We start from the raw sequence: 25345 nt of genomic DNA on the forward strand, positions 1-25345 counted from the left end.
AAATAATAAGAGCATCGCTAAAAGCCAAACGAGGGTTACCTCAATTTCTTCAAGACCTAAAAATGTCTGCCCCTATCTACAAAAATTTAAATTCACAGGTAATGACATATCCTGCAAGTGAAATATTTAAGATGCCAAATAATACATCTACAAGACATCACTGCACATCATTGTAAAATTCACAGGGAAATTCAGTTCCCACAACCAAACACATATCCAAGTTCATGAACATTTTATAGAAGTTGATAAACAGTTTTGTCACAACATGTAACAAAAAAAAAAGAAAAAGATGAGTAAATTTCACATTGGGCAATATATTTTGAACATAGTTTTATAATGGACTAGGGGTAAGCCAGAGTGTTCACTTAACACCACATATCTTTACACTGATTTGCGCTTTGGGCTAGGGATGAGCAAGAAGTGGAGCAGCGAGGGTCTCACCAGATCTGGACGGCCGCGGTGGCGTGGCAGTGGCGGATGTCGTCGGAGATGCTGCGGGCGAGGTCGGGGAGGGTGGCAGCAGCGGGGAGATCGCGCACGACGTCGGGGAGGGCGGCGCCGGACCAGCGTGGTAGTGAGGAGGTCGGGATGGGCGGTGGACAATGTCGGGGAGGGTGGCGATCGGAGCTTCTGCCGCCGGCCGTGAAGGCGGCGGCCTCAGACGAGACAACGCCCGGTCGCGTGCTCCAAGAAGAAATGAGGCCGCCTCTGGGTCGGTGGGGAATTGGCCAATTGGGGAAAGAGTAAATTTCCTATGTATCCTTGCAAACTCACTCAATCCCTTTCGTACCCCGTAAAATTTACCCAATCTCCTTTATACCCCCAAAATTTTAACTTGATCCCTTCCATGCCCCTACCGTTATATTTTCCTTCATTTCACTATTACGTTTGGTTGCAAATATTTATGCCCTTAATGCTTTAGGTTTGAATATAAACTTGAAAAACGATTAAAAATTTTGTTTCGCTGCACAATATGTGCATTTTATGAAACTAATTAGACTAAATAATTAGTGCAGAAAATTTTATTTTCTGACATAAATTTTGAAAATAAAACAAATGTAATAAATTAAATTTTTTATTTAAAATTTTAATAGGACAACGGGTATTTTGATCGGGAGCATTCATAAAAAATATTGTGAGCGTTGGTAGTCCTATCTTTATATGCATACTCCTTTTTTTTATGACTTTCTTTTAAAAAATAGATACATATTTTTTTATTTATTATCTAAAAATAAATTTTGTGATAAATAATACATTGCACAACAAACTCATAACTATAATAGCCTTATGCGACAAACTTTTACATTTTTAATACTGTAATTCATGAATTTCTATGTTCATCCAAAGGGTAAAATGGTCAATTTTTATAGAAATTAGACAGTCAACTAACGGTCAATTGATGGGAGGGGTATGGAAGGGATTAAAATCAAATTTTAGTGGTATAAAAAAAAGTAAGAAAAATTTAGAGGTACAGAAGGAATTAGCAAAATTTTAAAGGTATTGAAGGGATTTTCTCTTTGGGGGAATTGGGGATCATGTGCGGGTCACGTGGCAGGGATCAGGATCTTCCAAGTGACTGGCCTTTATCATTAGCATATGTTATTATATTATAGTCCTATAAACCACCTTAGCTGTGGTATTTACCCTATTTTTTTCATTCACGCCAACGTTTCCTAGACTACTTAACAATATTTTTCTTTAAAAAAATCTATAAGATACCTGTCTCAAAAAATCATATTAATTTATTTAAAAAAAATAATAAATAATATTTTTCTTAAAAAAATCTATAAGATACTTGTTTCAAAATATTTTTTTTTAAAAAATAGCTAACACTTAACGAACTAACCATATGTTGATGATGACCGTAGAGACCCTTAGGGCTACTATTGAAAAAAAAAATTTCACAAAACTATAAAAAGCCTTGATCGGGAACTATTCCATGAGGCTGTTGAACATGCTTACGCGAGGTAAGGAAACGTACGGTAAGAGATATGAGCGTAACAATGGAAACGGAAAGAAAATAGACAAGCGAAGGGGGATAACTCATGGATCCAGGCCAGCTGGTGTGCAGCCGTCAGCCGAGAATGATTGACAAAGGAGAAATAGGGCCGAACAATCTCAACAAGATATGAAACAAATCCGAAATCCCAAACAAATGGCTCAAAATCTATTTAGGGCTTAAACATTTTCAGGTAACTGAAAAGTCGACCTATGGCCATGCCATTGACTGATTTGCAGAGTGAGAGTATCTGAAAGTTATTTTGACGTAACTTAGGAACAATATGATTTTACAAGCAGGGTCTGTTCATCTAACATCGAAAATGCAGGACTGAAGGTTTGCAAACTTTTCATGAACGATATCACATCCTTTGTCGTTAGTTGCTAGTCTTTCAGCAGCTCACTTTCTAGCTTAGAAAGACGGGATATAATTTCATCTGAAGGCACAACTGGTATCTTCAGTTCTACGGATGAGGGAACCCTTTCAATGATATACTTTCTGATAGCAACATAAGAACAGTAAGCCTCCCAGTCTGACTTTGGATAAAATTCTCTCCTAAAAAAATGTAGAATTCTCTCTTTGACACCAAAATTATTCCACCATTCTTGATAATCACGGGTTCCAGTGTCTTGTGTGATGCACGCCACCAAGTCCTTCCCAAAACCACGAATTCGGTTGTCCAGTGTAAGGCACTGAAGCGAAGTTGCGTTCTCAAGGATATAAAATATCAGCTCCACTAGTTCCTGCTTGTGGCAAAAACCGGTTACTGTCACATGCTTGATGCTCTGGTGGCTATGTTCTGGTGACAAATGTATTTTTAGGTATTTAGGATTAAAAACCAATGGATAGGGTTCTTTAGCAGACTCCTCCACCTGCACAGTAAAAAGGAAAGGAAAACGATATCATTCATTCTTAATGATAAAATGACAAGGGAAACAACTTAAGGATGAAAGAAGACAAAATTTTGCTTTGAGAGATAAAATGTCATACGTGCAAGATAAAAGTTTCCAGCACAGGAGAAGCTCTGAGGAAAGTAACCAGATAAGCGTACTGATAGCCAAAGCCATAATCCCTTGGTCCAACAATCGCAAGCTCCAGATACTTGAGGTGCAGGAATCTTCCATGCGGTTGAACTATGAGTGGATAGAAATAACCAACCTCATTCGCAGACATCAGGAACAGAGTTTCAACGTTTGGGGCAACTGTTGGGAGCTCCTTGCGAGCATATTCAAACAAATTAAACCAAGGGTAGATTGATATGTTTACATGCTTCAGTTGCAGTGAATCTCCAAGTGACAACTGTATTAGGGGCCTTTCATAGTAAAAGGTGGAGAGATTTGGAGCATCACTCATTATTAACTGCAGCAAGTTGCATCGTCTGACCCGCAAGAAATTAAGCAGCTGCAGTGTGCAAGGTATTTTAAGGCAATCTATCTCATGGCAAAACCCAAGTTCCAGATGCTCTAGACTAAGAGAATTATAAAGAAAGGTCCATAGTTCTTCAGTGGTGATATGCACCAAGCTAAAATAAGCTCTCTTCAAGTTTCTGAAGGAACAAGCTCCTAGATCAGGGCGAAAAGCGCAGGAGTAGAGACACAGAGACTGAATTGAGCATCCCTTTTCAAACAAGAGTTTACATGGGAATCTATATTTCATTTTATCATCCCGGGGCAGCTCTAGGGTGAGTTCCTCGATCCCAGGGATATCTGCATCAAGCCAATGGTTGATATGATGGGCAGACAACTCATGAAAAAATTGTAGTTCAAACCTAAACCTCTTCACCCAACCACCAGTGTGGTTTTGCAGAGCAATATCAATCCTCTTGATATATGAATCCATTTGACCTTGTATACAATTGTGTTGTCCATCCATGGGTAATGTTTTGGCACTGAATTTGAGCTCAGGATAATGTCTCCAGGACCGTAAAAGTTCTCGTGAGGCACAGGCAGCACGCGCAGCATCTTGCATTGGCAGGAGAGCAATTATCTGATGCAACACATCCTGAGCAAGAGATACATAAAAGACAACTTCAACAACAGGATGGCAAGAGGACGAAGTTGAGTTGGACAAAGTGATAATGCTTATAAGAGAAAAACAACAGATAGAAAGGCATGTCATAAAGTTGATAGTGCTATAACATTCCTATTCTATTATTCCAGTAGCATTATTTGTTTACTTATTTGCTGAAGTAGCTATGCCCTGATTCAGAAGAGCTGAAACAATGCCTGAATGTATGCATATCATAATTTTGTTTCAGGGCCATGCACTGGCACTGCTGAATCTTTTATGCTCTCCAGGATGTTTTGCTAAAATGTGAACTAGATCGCCCTCTCGGCATTATGTTATGTACCTGTGGGAGCCTGTCCAGTGTGAGATGTGGTCCCCTCTTGGCATTTCCAGACCTGCTGCGTGAATCCTTTCTTCCCATGTCTGAAGCACTCGATCCATCTACAGCACAGCAAGCATCATGATAAGGAACAAATCTGGTCTGCTTATAGAAAAGAAAATGATGGGGAAAAAGGGAGAAAACCAGTGTTACTTGGACAGTGTCCGAATTGTTTGGCCAAACCGGACACCTGTGTCCGTGTCCAGGTAACACCGGGGAAAACACTAGACTGGCTATATAATATAAGGAAGCAAAATCACACAGAAGTACAGAACCATTTGATTTAGCTGTTCAGGTTGGTTTGCGTTTTCATATAATATATATGCACCAACCCCAACAGCACCAGCCGCAGCTCACTCTAGCCTACCTGCCGCAGCCCCTGCCTCCTCTGCCACCACACATCCTCTTTTCACAGGCTTCTATATTCACACCTGCTGCCACCCCACCCAGCTCAGCTTTGGCAACGCTTCATGCCACCACACATGACTGCCGCTTGAGCTAACTTTTTCGAAGCCGAACCCTCCATTGCCTACCCCACTCTATGGCTGTGAAAAAAGCTCAAGGCTCGCAAGCTATTCAAACTCGACTCATTATAAGCTTGGCCCCAGGCTACAACGAATCAAGCTCGAGCTTCAACTAAGGCTCATATCCATTAACGAACAGAGCTCGAGTAGCTCAACAAAGGCTCGAGGCTTGAGTGCGTGTTTTTGTCTCCGTGGCTACTGCTGTACTACTGCAGGAGTACTAGTACTGCTACTATGCTGGCCAGCTGCAGCGTCCATCTTTATTTAAACAATTAATATTCCAACGTTCAAATCTAGAGGCTAATACCTCCGTCCCTTAATATAGCAACCTAGAATGGGATGAGAACCATCCTAGATTGCTATATTATGGGACGCAGATTCATTGTCCTAGGATGGCTCTCATCCCATCCTAGATTACTATATTATGGGACGGAGGGAGTAGCTAGTTGCAGTACTTGTGTAGCCTTTCGTTAGTGTTAGTGTTTATTCTCTTGATGGTGAACGCATGTGCTTGCATTTGTTGTTCCTCCTGGGCAAGCTCGAGTGCTCGTTCGAGCCAAGCCCGAGCTTAACTGCAAACTCGAGGCTGTTCGAGCTCGGCTCTGAGTTCATAACGAGCTCGAGCCTAATCATATAAACTCGCTCAAGCTCGGCTCGTTGACAACCCTACCCCACTCAACCATCCATCCTCATCGCATGGAGGGAGCCTCCCTGTCCCGATCACCAGTTCCACCACTGGCCCATCAACCTCCCGACCATCAATTCCTCCCCAAATCCAGAACCCTAACCCTACTGGCTCAATTGCTAATCGCCGTTGCCACAACCGACCCATTGATCTCCCTGACCACTAATTTATCCCTAATTCCTCCCAAATCAAGAAGCCTAATCCTACTGGCTTGACTGCGAGCGACAGCACCAGAGTGGAACCAGAGCTGAAGGGGACGAGGCCGGTGCACAGGGGTAAGATTCGCATGATTTTGTCCCCGAGAATATCTTTTCTTACACTGTAAACAGATTACAAGTTGACGGAGAAGAGGGCGATAAAAGTTTGAGCTTTCTGTGCACAGATCGATGACGACGCCCTTTAACTTGATGATTTAGCTATATAGGACAGTGGATCTGGTTATAGTAGATTAAAGCAGAGAACAAGCTGAAAATTTAAAAGAGGCATACCGGCCTGGATTCGCCGCCGCCGCCGCCGCCGGCGGCGGCGTTTCATGGACATGATCCTCGCCAGACCCAGCATCCCCATCTTGTAATAGACGACACGACGCGACACGGAGAAGTTTCCAAGTGTTGTATAGTACTACTCTACTCTAGTCCTGACGCCGACTTGTAAAGTTGTATTTCGAAATGTTTGACGCCGTTGACTTTTTAGCACATGTTTAACTGTTCGTCTTATTCAAAAGAAATTTAAGTAATTATTAATTCTTGTCCTATCATTTGATTCATTGTTAAATATATTTTTATGTAGACATATAATTTTACATATTTCACAAAAGTTTTTGAATAAGACGAACGGTTAAATATGTGCTAAAAAGTTAACGGTGTCACACATTTCGAAACGGAGGGAGTACTGATCGGAAGCAGCAGCGACTCCTGTCCTCCCCATCGTCTCTTGGTGCAAGGAGCTACGGCGGCGGCTGGAGCCTGGAGGGGAACGGGGCAAGTAAATCGTGTTCAGGCACGGCCAGGGAGACGAGGGAGATGGATCGGATGTATAGCCCGCCCGGCCCAGCAAGCCATGGGCCCTCTGGTGGCACGGCAACTGTAGCGGGCCGTGCCAAGGCCTTAGCCCAAGCACGGCCAAAAGAGATGCTGGGCCGTGCCGGGCCAGCACGGCTACTGTTGCGAATTTTTTCATTTTTAATTTATTTTGTTTTAATATTTACAGAAATATTATACCGACGAAAATATTTACAGAAATAGAGGGCGACAGGGTGACGTGTGTGATTGAAGGCCGCTGAGCGGGCATGCAAATTTTCCATGCGACGAAAATTGCATTTACCGGGCGGCAAGGGACCTAAGCGCAAAATACACACACGGCGTCATCTTGCATGTCACTTTGCCGCCCTCCACTTGGGCGGTAGGGTCTATTTTTGTAAATATTTTCACCGGTATAATATGTCTGTAAATATTAAAAAAATAAAAATGAAAAAAAATCCTACTGTTGCGGCACGTGGGCCGGCACCAGCACACGTGGCCCATAAAAGTTTGAAACTTGAGGGGAAAAAAAGAAAGAAAGGGAAAAAAATAATAATACGAAGGAAAAAAGGATGCATATAGGATTAATGTGAGGAAAATTTAGGGAAAATTGGAAATATAACCGAAAATATACAGTAAAAATATGATAAAATGTGAAAAAATAAAAAATATGAGAAATATAAGGGGAAAATAAAAAATTGTAGGGAAAATAATTGGGCCGGACCATCGATAGGCATGCCGTGCCGTGTCGGCCCTAAGATGCTGGCCCAAGCACGGGACGAGCAAACGGATCGTGCCCGCACGGCCCACAGGCTGGCATGTCGTGCCATGCCTGGGCCGGCTACAATAAGGCCGTGCCCGGGCCAACCCAGCATGGCTCAGCCTATTTGGCTAGCTATAATCGGATGGGAATGGGATCATGAGGAGAGAGACCGGAGTGGGTCCTATTCCCTCCTCACATTCTTGGCATGTTGGTTTTTGGAATTGGGTAAATTTGATTTATGCCATTGGAAATTTACTATATTGGAAAACATCATCACTATTCATGTATTTGAAAAATTGTTATTACAGTTTTATAGTTATTCAATATATGGCACTACTTACCTCATCAATGCATTTTGTTAAAAAAAAGTTAGACCAAAATACCATTTTTTGGGGGAAATTTAACTATTTGTCACTATTATGTTTGCCAATTATCCAAATACTCATCTTAGATTTGCCTCTCTTTTTTTTTTGCCCCTCTAAGGTGATGACTTCTTTAACTATTTTCTGCTTTTACCCATGTGGCATGCCAACGTGACCACCTAGTGTAAAAATCGATGTGAGACCCACTTGTTAATCTCACAAACACTTCCCTTCCTCTCTCCCTCTGGTCCGGCTAGCCCCGCTGGCTGCCAGTGCTGCTCTGGCTAGCCCCGATGTCGTCCCTTTCATCGATCCTCGGTGGTTGATGGCTGCGGTGTTGCTGGACCATGGGACGATGACTCCGGTGCTTGGCGGGTCCCACTCCACACCACGCTCCACGTGATCGTCGCCCGCTTCCCGACCGTCTCCAAGCTCGCCCTCAAGTGCGACTATCGCGTTGAGGGCGTCGCTAACCCCACGTTCGTGCTCCTCGTCGACCGCCTCAACCCAACCCTTCAACGACTCAAGCTCCGCTCCCTCCGCCTCGTCACCGATTATGGCGTCGTCGTGCTCGCTGTCGCCGCCACTAGCCTCCGCAAGCTCCATCGCCTCATGCACCTTTGGTGCCAAGGGGATCGAGGTCGTCCTCCGCTCCTACCTCCAACTCAAGGAGCTCTTCGTCAATGCTGCCTCCCACCTCCAGGACAACGGGGCTGATTGGAGCAGCGCTGACAGCAAGTGAGGCTAGCCAGACCGGAGGAAGAGAGGAAGGGGAGAGTTGTGAGACTGACAGGTGGGTCCCACATTGAATTTTTACACTGGGGTGCCACGTTGGTATACCACATAGGCGAAAGCGGCAAATAGTTAAGAAGCCACCACCTTATAGGGGAAAAAATAAAAGCAAATCTAAGCGCGGTGTTTGGATAAGTGGCAAATATAATAGTAGCAAATAGTTAAATTTCCCTCCTCTTTCATCCGCTCCTCTCTCATGTTCTTCTCTAAACCTCGCCCGCCCGTCCTTAGCAGGTCAGGCATGTTCATCTGGTTCTCGCTGTGGGCGCCGTCAGCCTTCAGTGCCTCTGTGGCTACGGAGATGCCGACTGCAACTTTGTCTCCAGTAGCCGTGGGGGTGTGTATATAGCTGACGTAGTGACGTGGCGCCAGTGTTGACAGCCGCCGCGCCTATGGTTGAGGGTCAATTCGCTGCGTTTGTGATCGCGGATATATAATTTTATCACGTGTGTATTATTACTGATTTAGGGAATGGCATTATAAACAGATAGGGTTTCTGGTGTATAAAACTGGGGGGCAACACATAGCTAGAAGTTGCTATATATTGGCTGATAGATAGATGAGGGATATTAAAGGAATAAATTTTTTTATCTATGGACAGATGATATGTGAGAAAGTAAGAGTGGATTTATTTTGAAATAAAGTTAAACTAACCGCAGAACTCGATTTGTTTTCGGCAGAGAGAGTACTAAGCAATTTTGTTTGCTTGGTTATGCCTTGCCGGGCAGAATGAAATGAACCACGTGATTAGGGGCAAAAGTGTAAATACAAAGGGAAACTATTATTTCCAACCCTAGATTCCTTCCTTGTGCTGCTATAAAGCTTTTCCAGTGTGTGCCAATATGCAACTGCCTCTACCGCCGCCAGCTCTGCGTTAGTCTGCTTCGATTTCTGTTTCTCCCAGGTTTCTTGATTCTTGCTTTGAGTTTTCCTCTCTTCTTTTGGATTATTTTTCTTTTGTTCTTTATTTGGAGAGATTTTCCTAATGATGATGCGAATATCTATTCACCGAAATCGAGGCATTTTTCTCAGCTCTATCCTCCCCCATATTTCGTGTTTTTCTTTCTTTTTCTTTTTGTCTTCACAACTATAGTTTCTTGATATGAGTAATTGGAGATTGGTGATACGTTTACATGTTGTAAGAGTTTCTTCTCTGATGAATGATGAAGGGTTTCTTAGTTTGTTTTCATGGAGGCTGTGTTATGGGTTCTGATGGTGCAGTGATATGGTCCTTTGTTCAATTTCGCAACCTTTTGAATCATTTTTTGTTTGTTTATCAACAGTTACATAGACATGCAGCAGTGATGATAAGCAAAAAGGACTCATAACGTCATGAGGTTTGGACAAAACATGATTGCTTTCAAGCACTGTTGAGCTGCATCTGTCTCGCATTGCAAAATCTATTGTTCAAGAAATTTTTTTCCCTCGTGTTCGTAATTTAAGTCCCTCGTATTCATAATTTAAGGAGCCAGTCATCTGGAATCAAGGGCCAGAGTGACTGAACGTTCAAGTCAAAAGTTGTTGATTGACAGACAAAAGGCGATCTCACCGTTATCCACTACACTTTAGACAACCCCCTTTAAAGGTAAACAAAAAGAGAACGAATCAGATACCACTATACCAGCAAACAAAGGAACTCAGACCTGATTTTATTTTTCCATCCGTAGCTCAAGTGGAGATATAACAAGTACTAAAAGCTTAGCCTTGCAGCTCACACAGCCATAAATGGACAGCAGCAAGTTTCGTAAATGGCATCACGGTAACCGGGCACATTTTATCCAAACAGGTGTTGTTACATTGAGACAGATAAATTTAATTGTTTTACAGTTCTGAGCCTGATGCAACTGCTCAGCATGTATGGTTTACGGAAGCAGATCATATCCACGGCTATACAGAGGCCACACAGATAAACTTAACCAGGGAACATATATATATATACTCTAATAAGGCCTAGCAAAAGTGGATGTGTAAAATTCAATCAAATGAATTGAATACAGATAGCTACTGCACTGTGAAATGATACATGGCGCTGTACTTATATCTAGAAGTTAGCAAGGACATCTTTCATATCAGCAACCGACATGATGGGCTCATTTCCATAGATCCGCGTCACCATCTGAACGAAGCTCTCGTACTTGTCCAAAAACTCTTTCTGCAAACATTCAGCAGGTGACAGAAATCAGCATGAGGCCATTCCACATTGGAAAACCAATGAATCATAAAGATCCACACTGTTTTTTTTGCGATGTTTGCATCAGTATCCCAAACAGAGCTTATTTTTCTACTACAAAATTGCATCACTGGTATGCATAAAAAAAGGTTAATATTTGACTTCACTGCGATAGTAAACTGCAGCGTAACCTACCTACCTTATAATAAAGGTACGTAAGGTTGTTAAGCAGCTAGCTTACCTTGCACTTGTCCCACAGTGAAGGAAACAACTCATCAGAAGTCAGTGTCTTCTGTAACCTCCTATACATGGCACCGATTGACTTGTCAATCTGCACATGTTCACAATTTTGTGAATTCAAATTGAAAATGTTACGTTACCGCAGCATCTTAAACAAAAGATATAATGGCACCAGCTAACATTTCGGTCTGCAAGGTTTACATGTGAATTCATAGTGACAATTTTAAAGTGCACCAGCTTCATAAGCAAAATAAATAAGGGAGGAGAAGCTGCTCCATTATTCTAGAAGTGAGGGGGCAATTAGCAATTGGGGCCAAAATTGAAGAGATGATTAAACCAAATTACAAAATAACATGCACCAAGTATCCAAAAAGAAATGGACAGGCCCAAATCCTGTTATTTATGATTTGCTTGGCAGAAACTAGAAAAGCACTTGAGTACATCAAAATCATGAAGCAATTCTCTGTTTGACTTACCCCAGATAAACTGGATTTGATCACCCTCCTTAGATCAGTTTTTGACAGCCCTAGCTGGAAAGGAATCTGAATTTAAAGAAACAAAAGTTAGATGTTTCCTTCAATGAACAGGAACTTTGCATAACAAACTGTTGTCATTTCTGTCTTTTCAATAGAAATCAGTAAAATCAGCATGCAAATCATTGTAGCATGTAACCCCACCACCTCAAAAAGCCTGAGTTGTAAATCCTATCCATGTGGCAATAGACAGTGTTGCTAAAAACAGGCAACAAACTAAGCTGCTGGCTTGTTATAAATCTAGGACTAGTTCAGACACCACTAGCCTACAACTTTTACTGTTATACAGTTGTACCCACTCATCAAATGAATTAATTATAACTAGCAATGTGCCCATGCTCTGTAGCAGACACCAAATAAAAGTACTAACGAGATCTAGAGTTAAAAATGCATTCAATTCAGAAGGATATATTTACATGATTACCTGAGATCAATCATAAACCTAAAAATATACATGCAAAGAATGACATCTTTTACTATAGATAGCATAAAGTCACATGTCTACATATATGTAGTAACAAAAGATCTCCAAGGAGTGATGGGTGTATTGGACCATCACCTCACATCCTATGGAGTAAAGAAATAGTTCAAATTTATTACAAAGAACTTCATAAATTGTTGCCTTTAAATACAGTAGACAACCTGAAACAATTTAGAATGTGAACTGTTTGTAACTCAGTGTCGTACCAAAAGGCACTATCTGCTGGTCTATAAACATGCCAGTTTTCATGTAACAGCCCAGTTCAACATTACTAATTAGGATTCGAAATCATAGTCCATGGAATAGTAGAACACTAAAACATAGTATCAGCTCACCTCTTCAGCAGCTATGGTGTATGTCAATTCATCGACTTTTCGAGAAAACTGAAACAGCCTCTCGAATTGCTGCCATATATAAAACAAGCGCTTAGAATTGGAATTCATTATATGTACAGCAAATAGAATCTAATTATAGATACATACAAGATAAATAAGTGAACTGATATGACGAGTGCAAGCTTGTTCATATGATTCACTGGCCTCATGGTAGAATTTTGCAAGAGTTGGCACAACATTAGCCAAGTCATAAAGACTGCATCCAACAGACACATAATAGTTTAGTCACCTGTATATCCACAAAATGATGAGGTGCCAAACATACAAACAAAAAAGACCTCATGCAAAAAAGATTGAGAAGATTTATGAACAACACAAGAAAGAAACATAACCTGTTCTGGAAGGCAGCATAATTCTCTATCAATACAATGTCTGCAGTTTTGGGGTCACTATGTGCAATTTTGTCCAAAGTTGTGAACATTGTGCTGACCTATAAATCATACCAAAAGCCATTTATTCACAAAGGAAAAATAGGTCGAATTTATACAGCTAGTAGTATAAATAGCTAGGGGGGGGGGGGGTACTCACTAGCTTTGTGTATGCTTTATCAATTAAATCTCTGGATTGCCCTTGAATATATTGCTCCATTCGTGATGCAAGGACAGCAAATCTACATGCAAGTGAAGAATGCATAACAGTGATATATTATCTGTATTACAAATATGGCAGTTGATATAAAACACAGACACTCTCATCACAATATAAACAGTGTTATTGGTTCTGAACAGAGCTAGTACAGATACTAGTCAATGTTGCACCTTATATTATAAAAAGAATAGCCATATCTTGCCAAAGTCCTCAAATATAATATAAATCAATGTTTCCCAGATTCAAAGGACCTTTATCGTCATTTTTCTACATACTCCAGTCACAACTAAACATAAGCGTTGCATAACTGAGAATCCTTTGAGTCATACTAATTACGACAACCTATGGAGACAGACATTCAATTTTTTCAGGTTCTCCACCATGTATGTTCAGCTTCAGTTTTCCAATGGGACCTTTGTCCTTGTGGATGTTCTTATGAATATATGAATTACTGGGTTTGGCAAAGAATCCAATATAAATTTAGGAATTTTATCTTGGTCTAAGTATAAGCGTCTAACTATATAAAATGTTTGATATATTGTAATAAGAACTACTATACCAACATATTAAAAATAAAACATCCAAGAGGAAAGACACTCAGACACCTCACCTGAAGAATTTAATTAGTATGTTTTCATAGAATAACTAAAGTAGCACTTTTGCGCGTGCGTGCACAGAGAGAGAGAGAGAGAGAATATCTAAAGTAGCAGTACATCATAACACCATGCTGACAGAGATGATGAATGCATTCCATTCACGTACCTGGGAATGTAGGCTAGTATTCCTGTCTGCCGTACATTTCTTTCATTGCGCTCGATTTGATGGCACGCTTCATCAATAAACTGGAAATGGAAAATTAAGATGACATTAATGAGAGTAGATAGACAATGGATCTCTTCTACATAGATATAATATAGCAGCACATCCTGAACTGAGGGCACTAACCCTGCTGAACTGTGTTGATATTCTTGACTCCAAGTCATGAAGTAGTCTGCGAACAAATCCTGCAGCATCAGCTTTCTGACCGGACAGGTATCGTTCTGTAATCCCATGCATTGAAATGCAACGCAAGGGATCAATCTTGTATGCCCAATCGACAACCGCATAGAAGTCTTCCTAAAAGAGAAAAGCAAAAGGTGTATTTTGCAATCAATATGAGGAGGCACTATACTGGATCACAAGCTGCTGCATAGAAAGTTGTATTCCTTTTGGTTCAAAATTTGTTCCTTTTCTTTGGTTCAATTGTCAATGCAAGCAAAATTAAATCTACCTGGATTCCATCGAGTAGTTCTTGAAGAGCATCATTCAATGTACCCAATTCAGCAGATGTATCATCTGGAAATATTATTGTCATGTAAGAAAATGAGCATTGACATTATGAACACAACACGGAGGCATATATATTCATCAAGATTCAAGGCAAGCTTTGAGGCAAGCATACCTGGTTTGAGATCATTGCCATCTGGATCCATAAGATTCAGGTCATCATCTGGGTCATTTCCCCCTGATCTACTTTTAGCATTCGGAGCACCAGCTGGAACAAGGGCAGGTACTTCAAAGCACATAAAATGTGCAAAAAAGGAACTCTGCAAATGTAGTACTCATTATTTTGTATACATCCTCAAGCAGATTTTATAGTCAAGTAATGCACTAAAGAATAAATGGAATAACCTCATCCACAAGAAGTGGGATAAATATTGTTAGCATCTTTGAATATGCATCAGATACTGTTGAAGTGTCAGCACTACTGCCATTCTGACCGCCACTATTAGAACCTTCAAGCCAAACAGCTGGATTTTTAGGTGCTTTCGTGCTTGCTCGAAGTTCATTGGCGAATTCACGTGCCTAAATCAAATTATGGGGAAAGATTACATGTTTAGCTGTTGGAATGGACAAGTTAAAAAAATCAATTAACAAGGACCAGATAGAGTGTGTGTACATTCATATGGTATATGTTCACAAATAGTATAGAGAATTCAAACGCGACATAGAAAACAGAACATATCACAACGAAATACATAGGCAAGATATTAGAGCGCGAAGAACTGAACATAGACTATATCAAATACCAAAGTCATTCAATGTTTTTATTCTGACCTCTCGACGAAGCAATAAATTAAGAGAATGACAGTATGCTTTCCTTAAGGGGCCTAAACAGCTCTTGTCCAGACTCTGCGCAATGAGCAATGGGAAATGAGAGAGTGACAGAGTTTATAATATGTAATGAGCACAGAACAAAAGTTAAGAGGTTGGAACCTTCAAGTGCTGCAGAAGTCGGGCATAAGTTCTGCATTTGTATCTTAGGTCTGCATGATCAGGCCGCTTCAATTGCCCTCGCTACTTTCAGTTAAAAGAGAACTCTCTGAGTCATCTCAGAAAACAAAAATAGAAGGTAATAAATTGCTGCGAAGAATGGGTCTGTGAAGAAACCTGAGAAAAGTAGCTTTTGTCACTTATCATGAAGTCCACCAAGCTAGAGAAGTAGTTCCTCAAAAATTCTGATGCGCGTCGAACAAAAGTTGTCTTCAGTTTCTCCAGTTCTGCTCTTTTTTCCCTAACCTGGAAGGTTTTTTGTAACAGAAATAGTTTAACTCAAGAGGGTCTAATTGTCAAGAAACTTGAAGCAATAACTGTTCACCAAGAACCTGGATTCCTGGAAAGGTCTATTTGTGAAATGGCTACATCCTATAAATGGCTACCTGACCACTATAAGTAATTCGAGAAGGCACATTTAGTTTATTTCGAAATAGGGATTCAGATTTACAAAAAGAACAACAGTGTTTTATTATGCAAGTTATTATAATTACACTGTTATCATTGTGTAAAAATCCTTGTACATGCCTTGGTTAGAAATAAATGTGCTAAATAAGAAAAAATAAGCAAGCATAGCTTACAGCTCGCATGTTAACATAGCATGGATCCAGATTTGGCACTTCAAGGCTGCGAATGGCCCCTGTCAACCATTCACATGCCTCAACATTTTTCAGCATTCGTGACTCTTCAAACGAACCCCCAGTTAATGATGCTGCAAACTGCAACATTAAATAAAAAAACCAAATATTAGGCGTCACATTTCAGAAGTGAATAACGTTTTCCTGTGCACCATACCTCCTGTGGAATTCGCAAGCGATCAAGCAACTTTTCTAGTTCTTCAACGAGTCCTTTGTTATTTACGGACTGCATCTCCAAGCCATTGTTGCGTGATTCAATCTGCAAAATATGAACATGTATAGTTTGAATACCAAGAATATAAGGAACTTTGGCAAAGAGTAAAAAGTAATACTACCTCCGTCCCATATTATAGCTATTTCTATTAAGGTTGAGTTGGTTGATATGAGAAAGTACGTGAAGAAAAAATTAAATGAGAGATGGCTGTGATTGGTTGAGATGGAGAAGTAGGTGGAGAAGTAGCTACATTTGGGACAAAATAGCTATAATATGGGACTGAGGTAGTATGTATTATAAACACGTGAACTTGTGGGGAAAGGTGTTCTTTAACTATCATTAGACATGTGTAACTATAGGCAAGAAGATATTTAATTTCTAGATGTTGGTAAGAGAATTTCATAACTTCTACATAATACCAAACATGTAACCATAAGCATACCGATGCAATATCTTCTCTCATATGCCTGAGCTTCATATTAAAAATGCGTAACCACTCATCCATATCATCTACGGTTGCACTAGCAGCATCCAGACCCTGCAAAACCTGAAAATCCAATAATTGTATCAGTCAATGAAATATAGTTAGTGCCAAGAAAATACATAATCATCATTTGAAGAACTAAAGGTTAAATGCAGACAGCAGTGCAATCAGATACCCATTACTGTTCATTGCCAAAAAAAAAAAGAGCCACATCAAGTATAAAGAATGCAGTACCTCATCTATTAAAGGTTCACTCTGCAGTAGTTGATAGACATTGGCTGCTTCCAAAGCAACAAGTTCCTGTTTCAATCTCTCAGAGAAAGCATCTGCTTCACCTATGCCCATGACATATCTGCATTGTTTACAACAGTAAAATGTTTGCTGCCAAAGGATTGATGCTAAAAGGTTGAAGTGAGAGATAACGGAGTGGTGGACTGAAATTAATTTCAACATATGCAAGTATAAAGTATGAATTGTGTAAGAGTAATTGCATTTGCACCACAGGTCGTCAAAGTTGTATGGTTTGTTTAACTAGGTCACTGAACTTTCAAAATGTGTATATGACTAAACCTGTTTGATGCTTTAAGACTTGTCATGTTGACTTATCCCCTCAAGGCAGCAATTGCACCTTGGTGACACATGATGACAGCAATGGCTACAATAAATTTTGATTCGCCCATGAGTTTTGATCTTTCAAGATTTCCTCTCTCCATATAAAATACATATGAGAAATAATGATTGATGCAATCAGGATATGGCTCATGTAAGTATTGTAACTTGTGATAGTGATTGTTGGAGTCAAGGACTCAAGGGCAATTAAGAAGGTTTAGCTAACCTTATCTCCAATCTAATGCAACTTTTACGATTACATGAGTCAGCATTCCATGTCATTAGTCATAGCCTGACTTGTAATGACCCAAAGTGATCCACTTAACAGGTTTAGTGACCTAGATATAAACAAGTTAGTGACTTAGATAGTCTTGGGTCTTTGGTGCCAACTAATCAACACTGTTCAATTATGTCTGGAATTCCTGGAACATTCTGTTTCGTTAAGAAAAATGGTATGTAGAGGCATTAATACTGTTAAAAATCTCTAATTCCGTTGAGTTCCACACTTTCTGGTTGATACCGCCTATCCCGCTGGAATTTACTCTTCCGAGCATCTAGGTAAGCACTTGAACCAAGAAGCACAGGAGAACCGCACGCTCCTGTATGGGAATACCTAGCCAAGCATGATTTCTAGTACTAATCGTCTAATCCTATATTATATGATATGTTTGCATTTGTTTCTTTACATGTTCATTCACTTGGCCACAGCTAGATATTATTCTTTGCATCACACTATTTGGCTGTTTGCAAAGGTTATAACATGTATGACCACATATACATTTTTGAAATATTAATTATTATATGCACCATAATGGTACACTGGGATAGTAAGGTACTGAAAATTTCCATACCAATATGCAAACCAGAATGACTATCAGATTGATCGTGGTAAGTTTAGTCTAAGTCACCTATTTGAACTAGCTGAACAAGCTAAGTGACTGAGTATGTGCAATTTACTCAGAAGAGTAAATATGAAAGTAGAGTTAAAAGTTAAAACAATAGTAGAATAATAAAATGGTATAGTCACAATTAATCCTTTTTAGTTTGTAATAACTAGACAATAAAGCGCACATATGGCATCACCCATACTTACGTGTCAAGAAGTGCCTCCATGTCTTCCTCTTCATCCTTTGCTTGGGACACAAGATCATTTTCAACAGTTACAGTTACTTTCCTCTCAGTTTGAGTTGTGACAGATTTTTCTTGTCCATCTTGGGTGCTAGATTGGTTGTCCAGAGTAACTGTATTTTCCTGGAAAAGGTTAATTAGAAATTATCTAGCCAACAATCCATTGAAGTCATTTAATATGCAAAAGGTACGCCAGCAGCTTGAAAAACTAAACTTATAACCCCCCCCCCCCTTCCAATTTGAAGTGTTTTAGGCCAAAATGGGTTGGATTTCAACTACCCACTAATTAAACTAGTAAATTGGAAGGGAGTGGTCGAGTCAGGGGGAAGTCAAAAGACAGTTTTATGCAATGAAAGGCAAAGTTATATATGCACCTTGGCCCAGAGGGCTAGCTCCACAAAATCAATTCCAACGACTTTTGGAAGATAGCTAAGTATCTCTTTGCACATGGTCAGGATAGAAAAAAGTAGGCGGTTTCTGTAAAAAAAAAACGAATAGAAAAAATTTGTTAAGAGCCTGCAAATAAACATATCAATGTATTCTCCCGCAACATGCAAACAGACTCATGCCAATGCAATGAATGACTTAACATAACGATAGAAGGTAGATAGACACTACACATACACATAGAAGTATGTATACATTTGCAAAGTTTGTAAATTCATTAAGGCATGTAAATTACATAAATAAAAGTAGCAGTTCAGTACTACAGAAATGTTTCTAGGCAATAACCTGTCATCAATGTTGCGCATTGTCCATTGTGGAGGGGCAACACTCTGACTTCTAAGGTTATCAAACCCCTGCAATCCAGCCCATAACAACAAGTTAGAAGAGGATAAGCCATTAGCTTTTATTAACTATTACAGAAAGACAATGCAAATGAGGGATCAAAGTAAGTACCAATACAAACGTGCAACCACTAGGATCATTCGAAATAACCTCAACCTTTGTGAGATGTTTCAACTTGTAAAGCTTGGCTGGCTGAAACAAAAGGAAGATATTATGTTTCTAAAGGGAGACTAAAGAGAACTGCAGAAAGTGGTAAGAAGAAAAATACAAAGTGTGATTTGTTTATTGAAATAGTTGATAATGAAGGCAAGTTACAATAGTAAACATAAGCTAGATGCAGATGCTCACATATAGTAAAGAAAACAAACCTCAAGTACTGCGCCGGATGAATACTTCAATACTCGGAGAAAAGCTTTGGCTGCCTCACCTTTTGTCGATTGTTTAACTGCGTGAAGTTGTTACTGTTTAGCAGTTGTTACAAGCATATGCTTTACATAGAAACGAATACTGTCTTAAATCTAGCATGACAATAATTAAGTCCTATTTATACGTCAACCAAACCAGCTTGCAAACAGACATACTAGCAAATCTCCACTGTTAAGTACTAACAAGTTTAAAATATGTTTATAACATATTGGCAAACAACACTTCTAAAGTATAACTATCATGTTTATTTGAGATAACCAAAGATTAACTCTTCACTTCATTTAGACCATGCCAAAACAATCAGAGTAATCAATATCAAAATGTCAAGGTTTCCTTGTTCTAATAATCAAGTATTTATAGAGTGTTGCCCACCAGATAAAGCAGATAACTAAATCCAACATTCCAACTGCAAAGAAGTAGGAAGTCAGTGCAATCGATTCAGCACAGCAATGTTCATCAATCCACGCTAACTTTGAGAATTCCACAATCCACACTAACGTGCATCATTACATTGAGAGACATCAATTCCGGTTTCATAAGTTTTAAACATCTTGATTATCTTATCTGCCTCCCAAAAATAAAAGCAAGCTTCAAGTTAAAAGTCTGAAGTGGCTATACTGGCCAAGGCTTCTGATTCCCTTAGCCAATGAAGCCTTTCAAAAGAAACCAGGGATAAAGTTTTGGTCTTGGACACGCAAGGATTTGACAACTACTTGGCCCAGGTCCATCCATATGGGAGAAAAAATAATTAGCTCGTCGGTCCTAGCCCCTTTTATGACAAGTAATGGCAGATCCTTCTGACAATGATGAACGTTTCATCCTACAAGTTGTAGTGTTAATGAGCATCTCTAACAACTGTCATCAACTCCAGGCTCCATCTAATCACAGTTCACAAGGACTTGTCCAATCAGCTCCAACACCTAGTCGATTCCAACGATTACTGGTCTGGTGAGATGCTTAGACGTTCCTATCAATCCATGCATTAACTCTTGTGTACCGGTATTCGAAATTTCGGTCTCAACACCGCATGATGAAAGCTCTAAAAGAAATGTTCCTTGTACAAGATGCTTCAAGTATAGGATCGAATTGTAGTGTAGGCTACTTCCAGTATAGGATCAGCTCCAGCTTCCAAAACTCTGATGATTCTGTGTCCTTGCGCAGTATGGCAGATTCTCATTTGGAGCTCCAGTGGCGCATGCACGAAAATTTACTAACTTTAGCAATTTACAGCTAACCGCATATAATAAGTAAAAAAAAAAAAAAAGGATCTCTGCCCAAAACAACACCTTGTATAGTCCCCTAGTGGTCTAGGCTGTCAACAGAAGTCCAACCACAGGCCATCGCTCGATCCAAGCTCCCCAGATCACGAAACTCGAATCCCAAATCCGAGCAAGGATCTCGGCAGCGAAGATCAGACAGGATTAGGGCAGCGTGACATTTTCTCCCTAAACATGGTAGCTTTTCCCCGAGCAACCAAATCAGCTACTACTACTACTTCTCGAGTCTCACCAGAGCGATCCCTCTCCGAGCAACCAAATCAGCTACCGTGGACCGAATCGAAGCAGGGGAACAAACCAGCAAAGCTGCAGCAGAGCGAGAAGAGAGGAGAGAAGGAAGGAGGGGGGGGGGGGGGAGGCAGTGACCGGTGAGCGCGAGGACGCGGGGCTTGGCGAGGCGGCCGAGCTTCTCGAAGATGCCCCTCCCCTTGGCGACGCGGATGGAGAAGGACACCTCCTCGCCGCGCGCCCCCGAAGCCGCCACGGCCTGCGCGCACGCGCGCCGCAGCTCGGCGTCGTCCGCGCTCGACTTCGCCATCGCCCGTGCGCCGCCGCCGCCGCTCGCCGCCGATCTGAGGAGAGGAGGAGGACGACGAGGTGGGCCGCGGTTGGGGAAGAGGGATGAGTTGGTGTCGCCTCAGACTCCTCAAAGAGTCGAGATTAATCAATCAAAAACCAAATCATTTTCTTTTTTACCGTTTTTACTGCCTGTTTTTCTTTTTCTTTTTTTTTTTACCTTTTTACCGCGGGGACGGTGGGAGACGGTCGGGTTCGACTTTGGACGTGGTTTTGGTTGGTTGACTTGTGGGAGGACTTGACTTGCGAGTGGAACCGGAGTACCGGACACGGACTCGTTCGGTCGCTGCTTGCTACGGTAGACTGTGCCAGCCTCTGGACTTCATTTCTCTCTGTATTTCCTTTTTCTGTTTCTTCTTCTCCTTCAAAATCGTGGCTACCCTACTCTCCAAGTTAATTTTGCTACCCTACTCTTCAATTTAATTTTAATAATTTTAGATATAAAAATCACACTTCAACAGACTAACCAACAAGACGCCAAGCCATCCAACTGGCCAAACTCTTCTTTGCGCTGGCCAACTTTGAGCGGCCAAAATCACCTTGCCAATCATGGCCCCACGCGTTTTCCCCTCTCCCCTCCCGTCCCGTACTCTCTCTCCCTCAAATGGAGCGATTTCCTCCTTTCGGATCACGCAACTACTCTCCCCACTCCATAGATCTAGCGCGTCGGCGCGCAACCCCCGCCAGCGCCGACACCGCCCCTCCACCCCACTGCCAAGGTTGCCATCGTCCACACCCAAGGCCGCTGCCCCTCCGCCGTCATCGTCCACTGCAGAGGGGCCGACGCATCGTAATCCATTGTCAACGCCCCATCGTCTGCAATCGAGACCATTTGCTGTCCCCTACTAAGACCGGATGTGGCCCTCCACTACCGAGGCCGCTGCGTCATCGTCCGTTGCCGACGCCGCCGTCATCCGCTGCCGAGACCACCGTCATCCCCTCCCGAGGCCGCCGCCATCCCCTGACAAGAGGGAACTAGTCGTTAGGATTTGGAGAGTCTGTTGGAGTATATGCAACAGATATGGAAAGGAATCTTTTTGTCTAATTGGCCAAATAGACAAATGGAGAGTCAAAAATAGCCATGTTGTTGGATCTGGCTGCCACACAGCAAAATGTTAAATGACAACATTGTCTAAACTATTCCCTTTGGTCAAAAATATTCATCATTCATGATAAGATCTGATTAAACTTTTAAAATATCTGAAATGATTTATCATGTACTCCAGGTTGCAGCAATTCTAACATAAGTTTGTCTTGCATAATCTGTAGCATATCTTAGATAAATAATTCATAGTTCTTTCTGTTTCATAATTTTTAACATTTTGGATAAGAAGGAAATCAAATATAGAAACTTTAACTATTAATAACTTTAAAAAAATTTTAATTCACATTTAGAACACGATGTATAAATTAGTCATAAAAGGTATTTTAGTAAAATTAAATATTTAATTTCCATTATTTTATATGTTATAATAAAAAATTATAGTCAAGATATGTTTCAAAGATTGGCAGGTTAGTTCTACTTCTACTCCTAACAAGGTCTTCTTTGTCGACTCTGACGATGATTTAAAAAAGGGCGACCGAAGTGTATCTCTGCTTGCCTATGTTGCTTTAACCTCCATCCTTCAGAGGGCCGTTTGGGTTCGCAACTAGGCTCCATCTTGTGCAGCTTGCCATGGTGTTTTTGTTCCCATTGTTGTTGTATAAGTTCTGGCTGTTGCAGTTTGCAAAAGATGCAAAGTTAAGGACCTGATTGCTTTTTCCTCTTGTTATTGAGTCTTTCTTTACATTATTACTACAATCGATGCATTTAGATATTGTAGTAGGTAATGGTCGCGGTAATATATGATAAATTATTTGTTGTTACGATGATAATCTTAATGACAAATCAAGGCATATAAATCCATTAATGTTATAGCTACACTTCTTAAAAAATATGTTAGAAACATATTTATTATTAATTGTTATTAAACATTTATGTCCATTACCATAAACAACATATAAACATATTTAATAGATGGAGAGGTCATAGTCGTGTGAGCACACAACTTAAGATGCTAGTTTTTCAGGACTTATGTGTAATTTGCACATTCACAAGGAACCTCTATGTAAAACTGGCTATATTCCCAGTTTGCACATATATATATTATTGTGCTGAGGTAGTAACTCGGTTTATGCTTAAAAAATTGTAGAATACTCTAAAATTACTAATGCATGTGTATGAGAGTTCTATATAAATTATTATTATGTCTAAGTGTCTCCTTAATCATGCAGACTTATCATAGATTATATCCATATACTAAAGTAGTCTTGGCTAGAAACTCCATCTCAAAGACCATACCATGAAGTAATGCGTCTCAACTCCGTTATACACACCTTCTTAACCAACGATAGATAAGGGTAATATAGTACGATGGACCAACCAACGACCCATCCATCTGATTCATAATACTATACCCTTTTGGAGAAGTTGTTTGAAACCACCATCACATCACGAATACGATGACAAGAGGAAAATAAGACCCTATAGAGAGATCATATCAGGTACCCAACCAGAAGTGTGCGTGAGTTCCACACGCACACGTGACACCATGCCTAAAACTTGAACAACTCGAATTGCATGCACATCATCTCTTGAGAAACCATATGTCATGAAGTGCATCACAGTCCCATTAAATACGGGCTTCTAAAATAGCGGTAGTAGATAGAGCATAATAACATAATAGTAGACCAACCAACCCATCCCATTCATAATGTGCATAAGATACTACTCCCTCTGTTTTTTGAGACCTTTTCCCCTAGTAAAACTTTTTTAAATTTGATCAAGTCTATAGGAAAACACAATAGTATTTTGAATACAAAACAAACATATTACGAAAACATACTCAATGTTAGATTTAATTAACATATTATGAAAGTGACTTATTATAATATAAAACAGAAGGGTTTCCTAGTGCGTCCTTTGAGAAAAGTTGCTTGAGAATTGAAAATGATACAATATTAGAGCAAGTTTAATAGTATAGCCACTACTGGCTCCAAATCATCTATAGTCAATTCATATAATAGTTACCTATAAACATACGGTACACAATTAATATTTGGTCCCACGTGTCATACGTACATACATCTTGAAGTCTGTGCTATAGCTGACTATAAACATGTAGCTCGCTGTTCTTCTCTCTCCTCTCTTATCTTCTCAAAATGTGTTTATAGCTGGCTTTATAGTCTGCTATTGTACCTGCTTTTACGAACACATTGATAAAAATTAATAAAGGAGATCCAACAGAGAATTGGAGAGGGAATAAGGCTATCTTATGATGCCATAATTAGAGCAGGTACAATAGCAGGCTTACAGCATGCTATAAATATATTTTAAAAAGATAAAGGAAGAGAGAGAAGAGCAGCGGACTATAGATTTGTAGCCAGCTGCAGCACGGACTCCAAGACGTAATATGTGTATAACATGTAGGACCAGATATTAATGGCATAGTAAGCAAGTATTGTATAAATTAACTATTACATTGGCTATAGATAATTTAGAGCTAGTAGTGGGCTACACTATTAAACTTGCTGTTAAAACACCATCATAATTGTTGAGGAAGATTAAGTACATGTACGTGAAACGAGAAAACTATCAATTAATGAAGTTTTAGTTCTGTTAAATTTAAAAATAGATTTATATGATAGTAGTATTTTAAAGTAGCTTCTATATGAAAAGATTTCCATATGAAATACACCGTTTAATCGTTTATTAAGAAAAGCGCGCTAACAAAAAGTCTTAGCTAAAATCTAGTACTCCTAGATTGTATAATCTTAATCGAACTAAACATGTCTCATCAAACCAAATCTTTCTCGTTCTCCTAGTCTATGATCGAGTCGAGTCGATCGGACTACTTTACTGCACACGACCCTTCAAACCCGAAATACCAGCCCTTAATTCCCCGGTCCTTTTCC

General features: G+C 40.2%; 1 protein-coding gene and 1 pseudogene across 1 annotated transcript; both read right to left on the reverse strand.

The window, feature by feature from the left end:
• Positions 1-2405: 2405 nt before the first annotated feature.
• LOC127766344 (uncharacterized) lies at positions 2406-6161 on the reverse strand (annotated as a pseudogene).
• A 4141-nt stretch (positions 6162-10302) lies between these two features.
• On the reverse strand, positions 10303-21424 carry LOC127766860 (exocyst complex component SEC3A-like). The gene is made up of 25 exons (XM_052292024.1): positions 21182-21424; positions 19481-19557; positions 19224-19304; positions 19056-19123; positions 18698-18800; positions 18289-18446; positions 16821-16938; positions 16545-16649; positions 16046-16147; positions 15832-15969; positions 15368-15496; positions 15194-15274; positions 15035-15109; positions 14609-14782; positions 14379-14523; positions 14208-14272; positions 13883-14053; positions 13700-13779; positions 12878-12959; positions 12682-12779; positions 12437-12545; positions 12290-12358; positions 11417-11482; positions 10942-11031; positions 10303-10682 (listed from the first exon to the last, which is right to left on the reverse strand). Exons 1-25 carry the CDS (start codon positions 21351-21353, stop codon positions 10572-10574), a joined length of 2667 nt encoding a protein of 888 aa, XP_052147984.1. The 5' UTR covers positions 21354-21424; the 3' UTR covers positions 10303-10571.
• Between the last annotated feature and the right edge of the window lie 3921 nt (positions 21425-25345).

Source organism: Oryza glaberrima, chromosome 3 (genome assembly GCF_000147395.1).
Source record: "Oryza glaberrima chromosome 3, OglaRS2, whole genome shotgun sequence".
Lineage (NCBI taxonomy): Eukaryota > Viridiplantae > Streptophyta > Magnoliopsida > Poales > Poaceae > Oryza > Oryza glaberrima.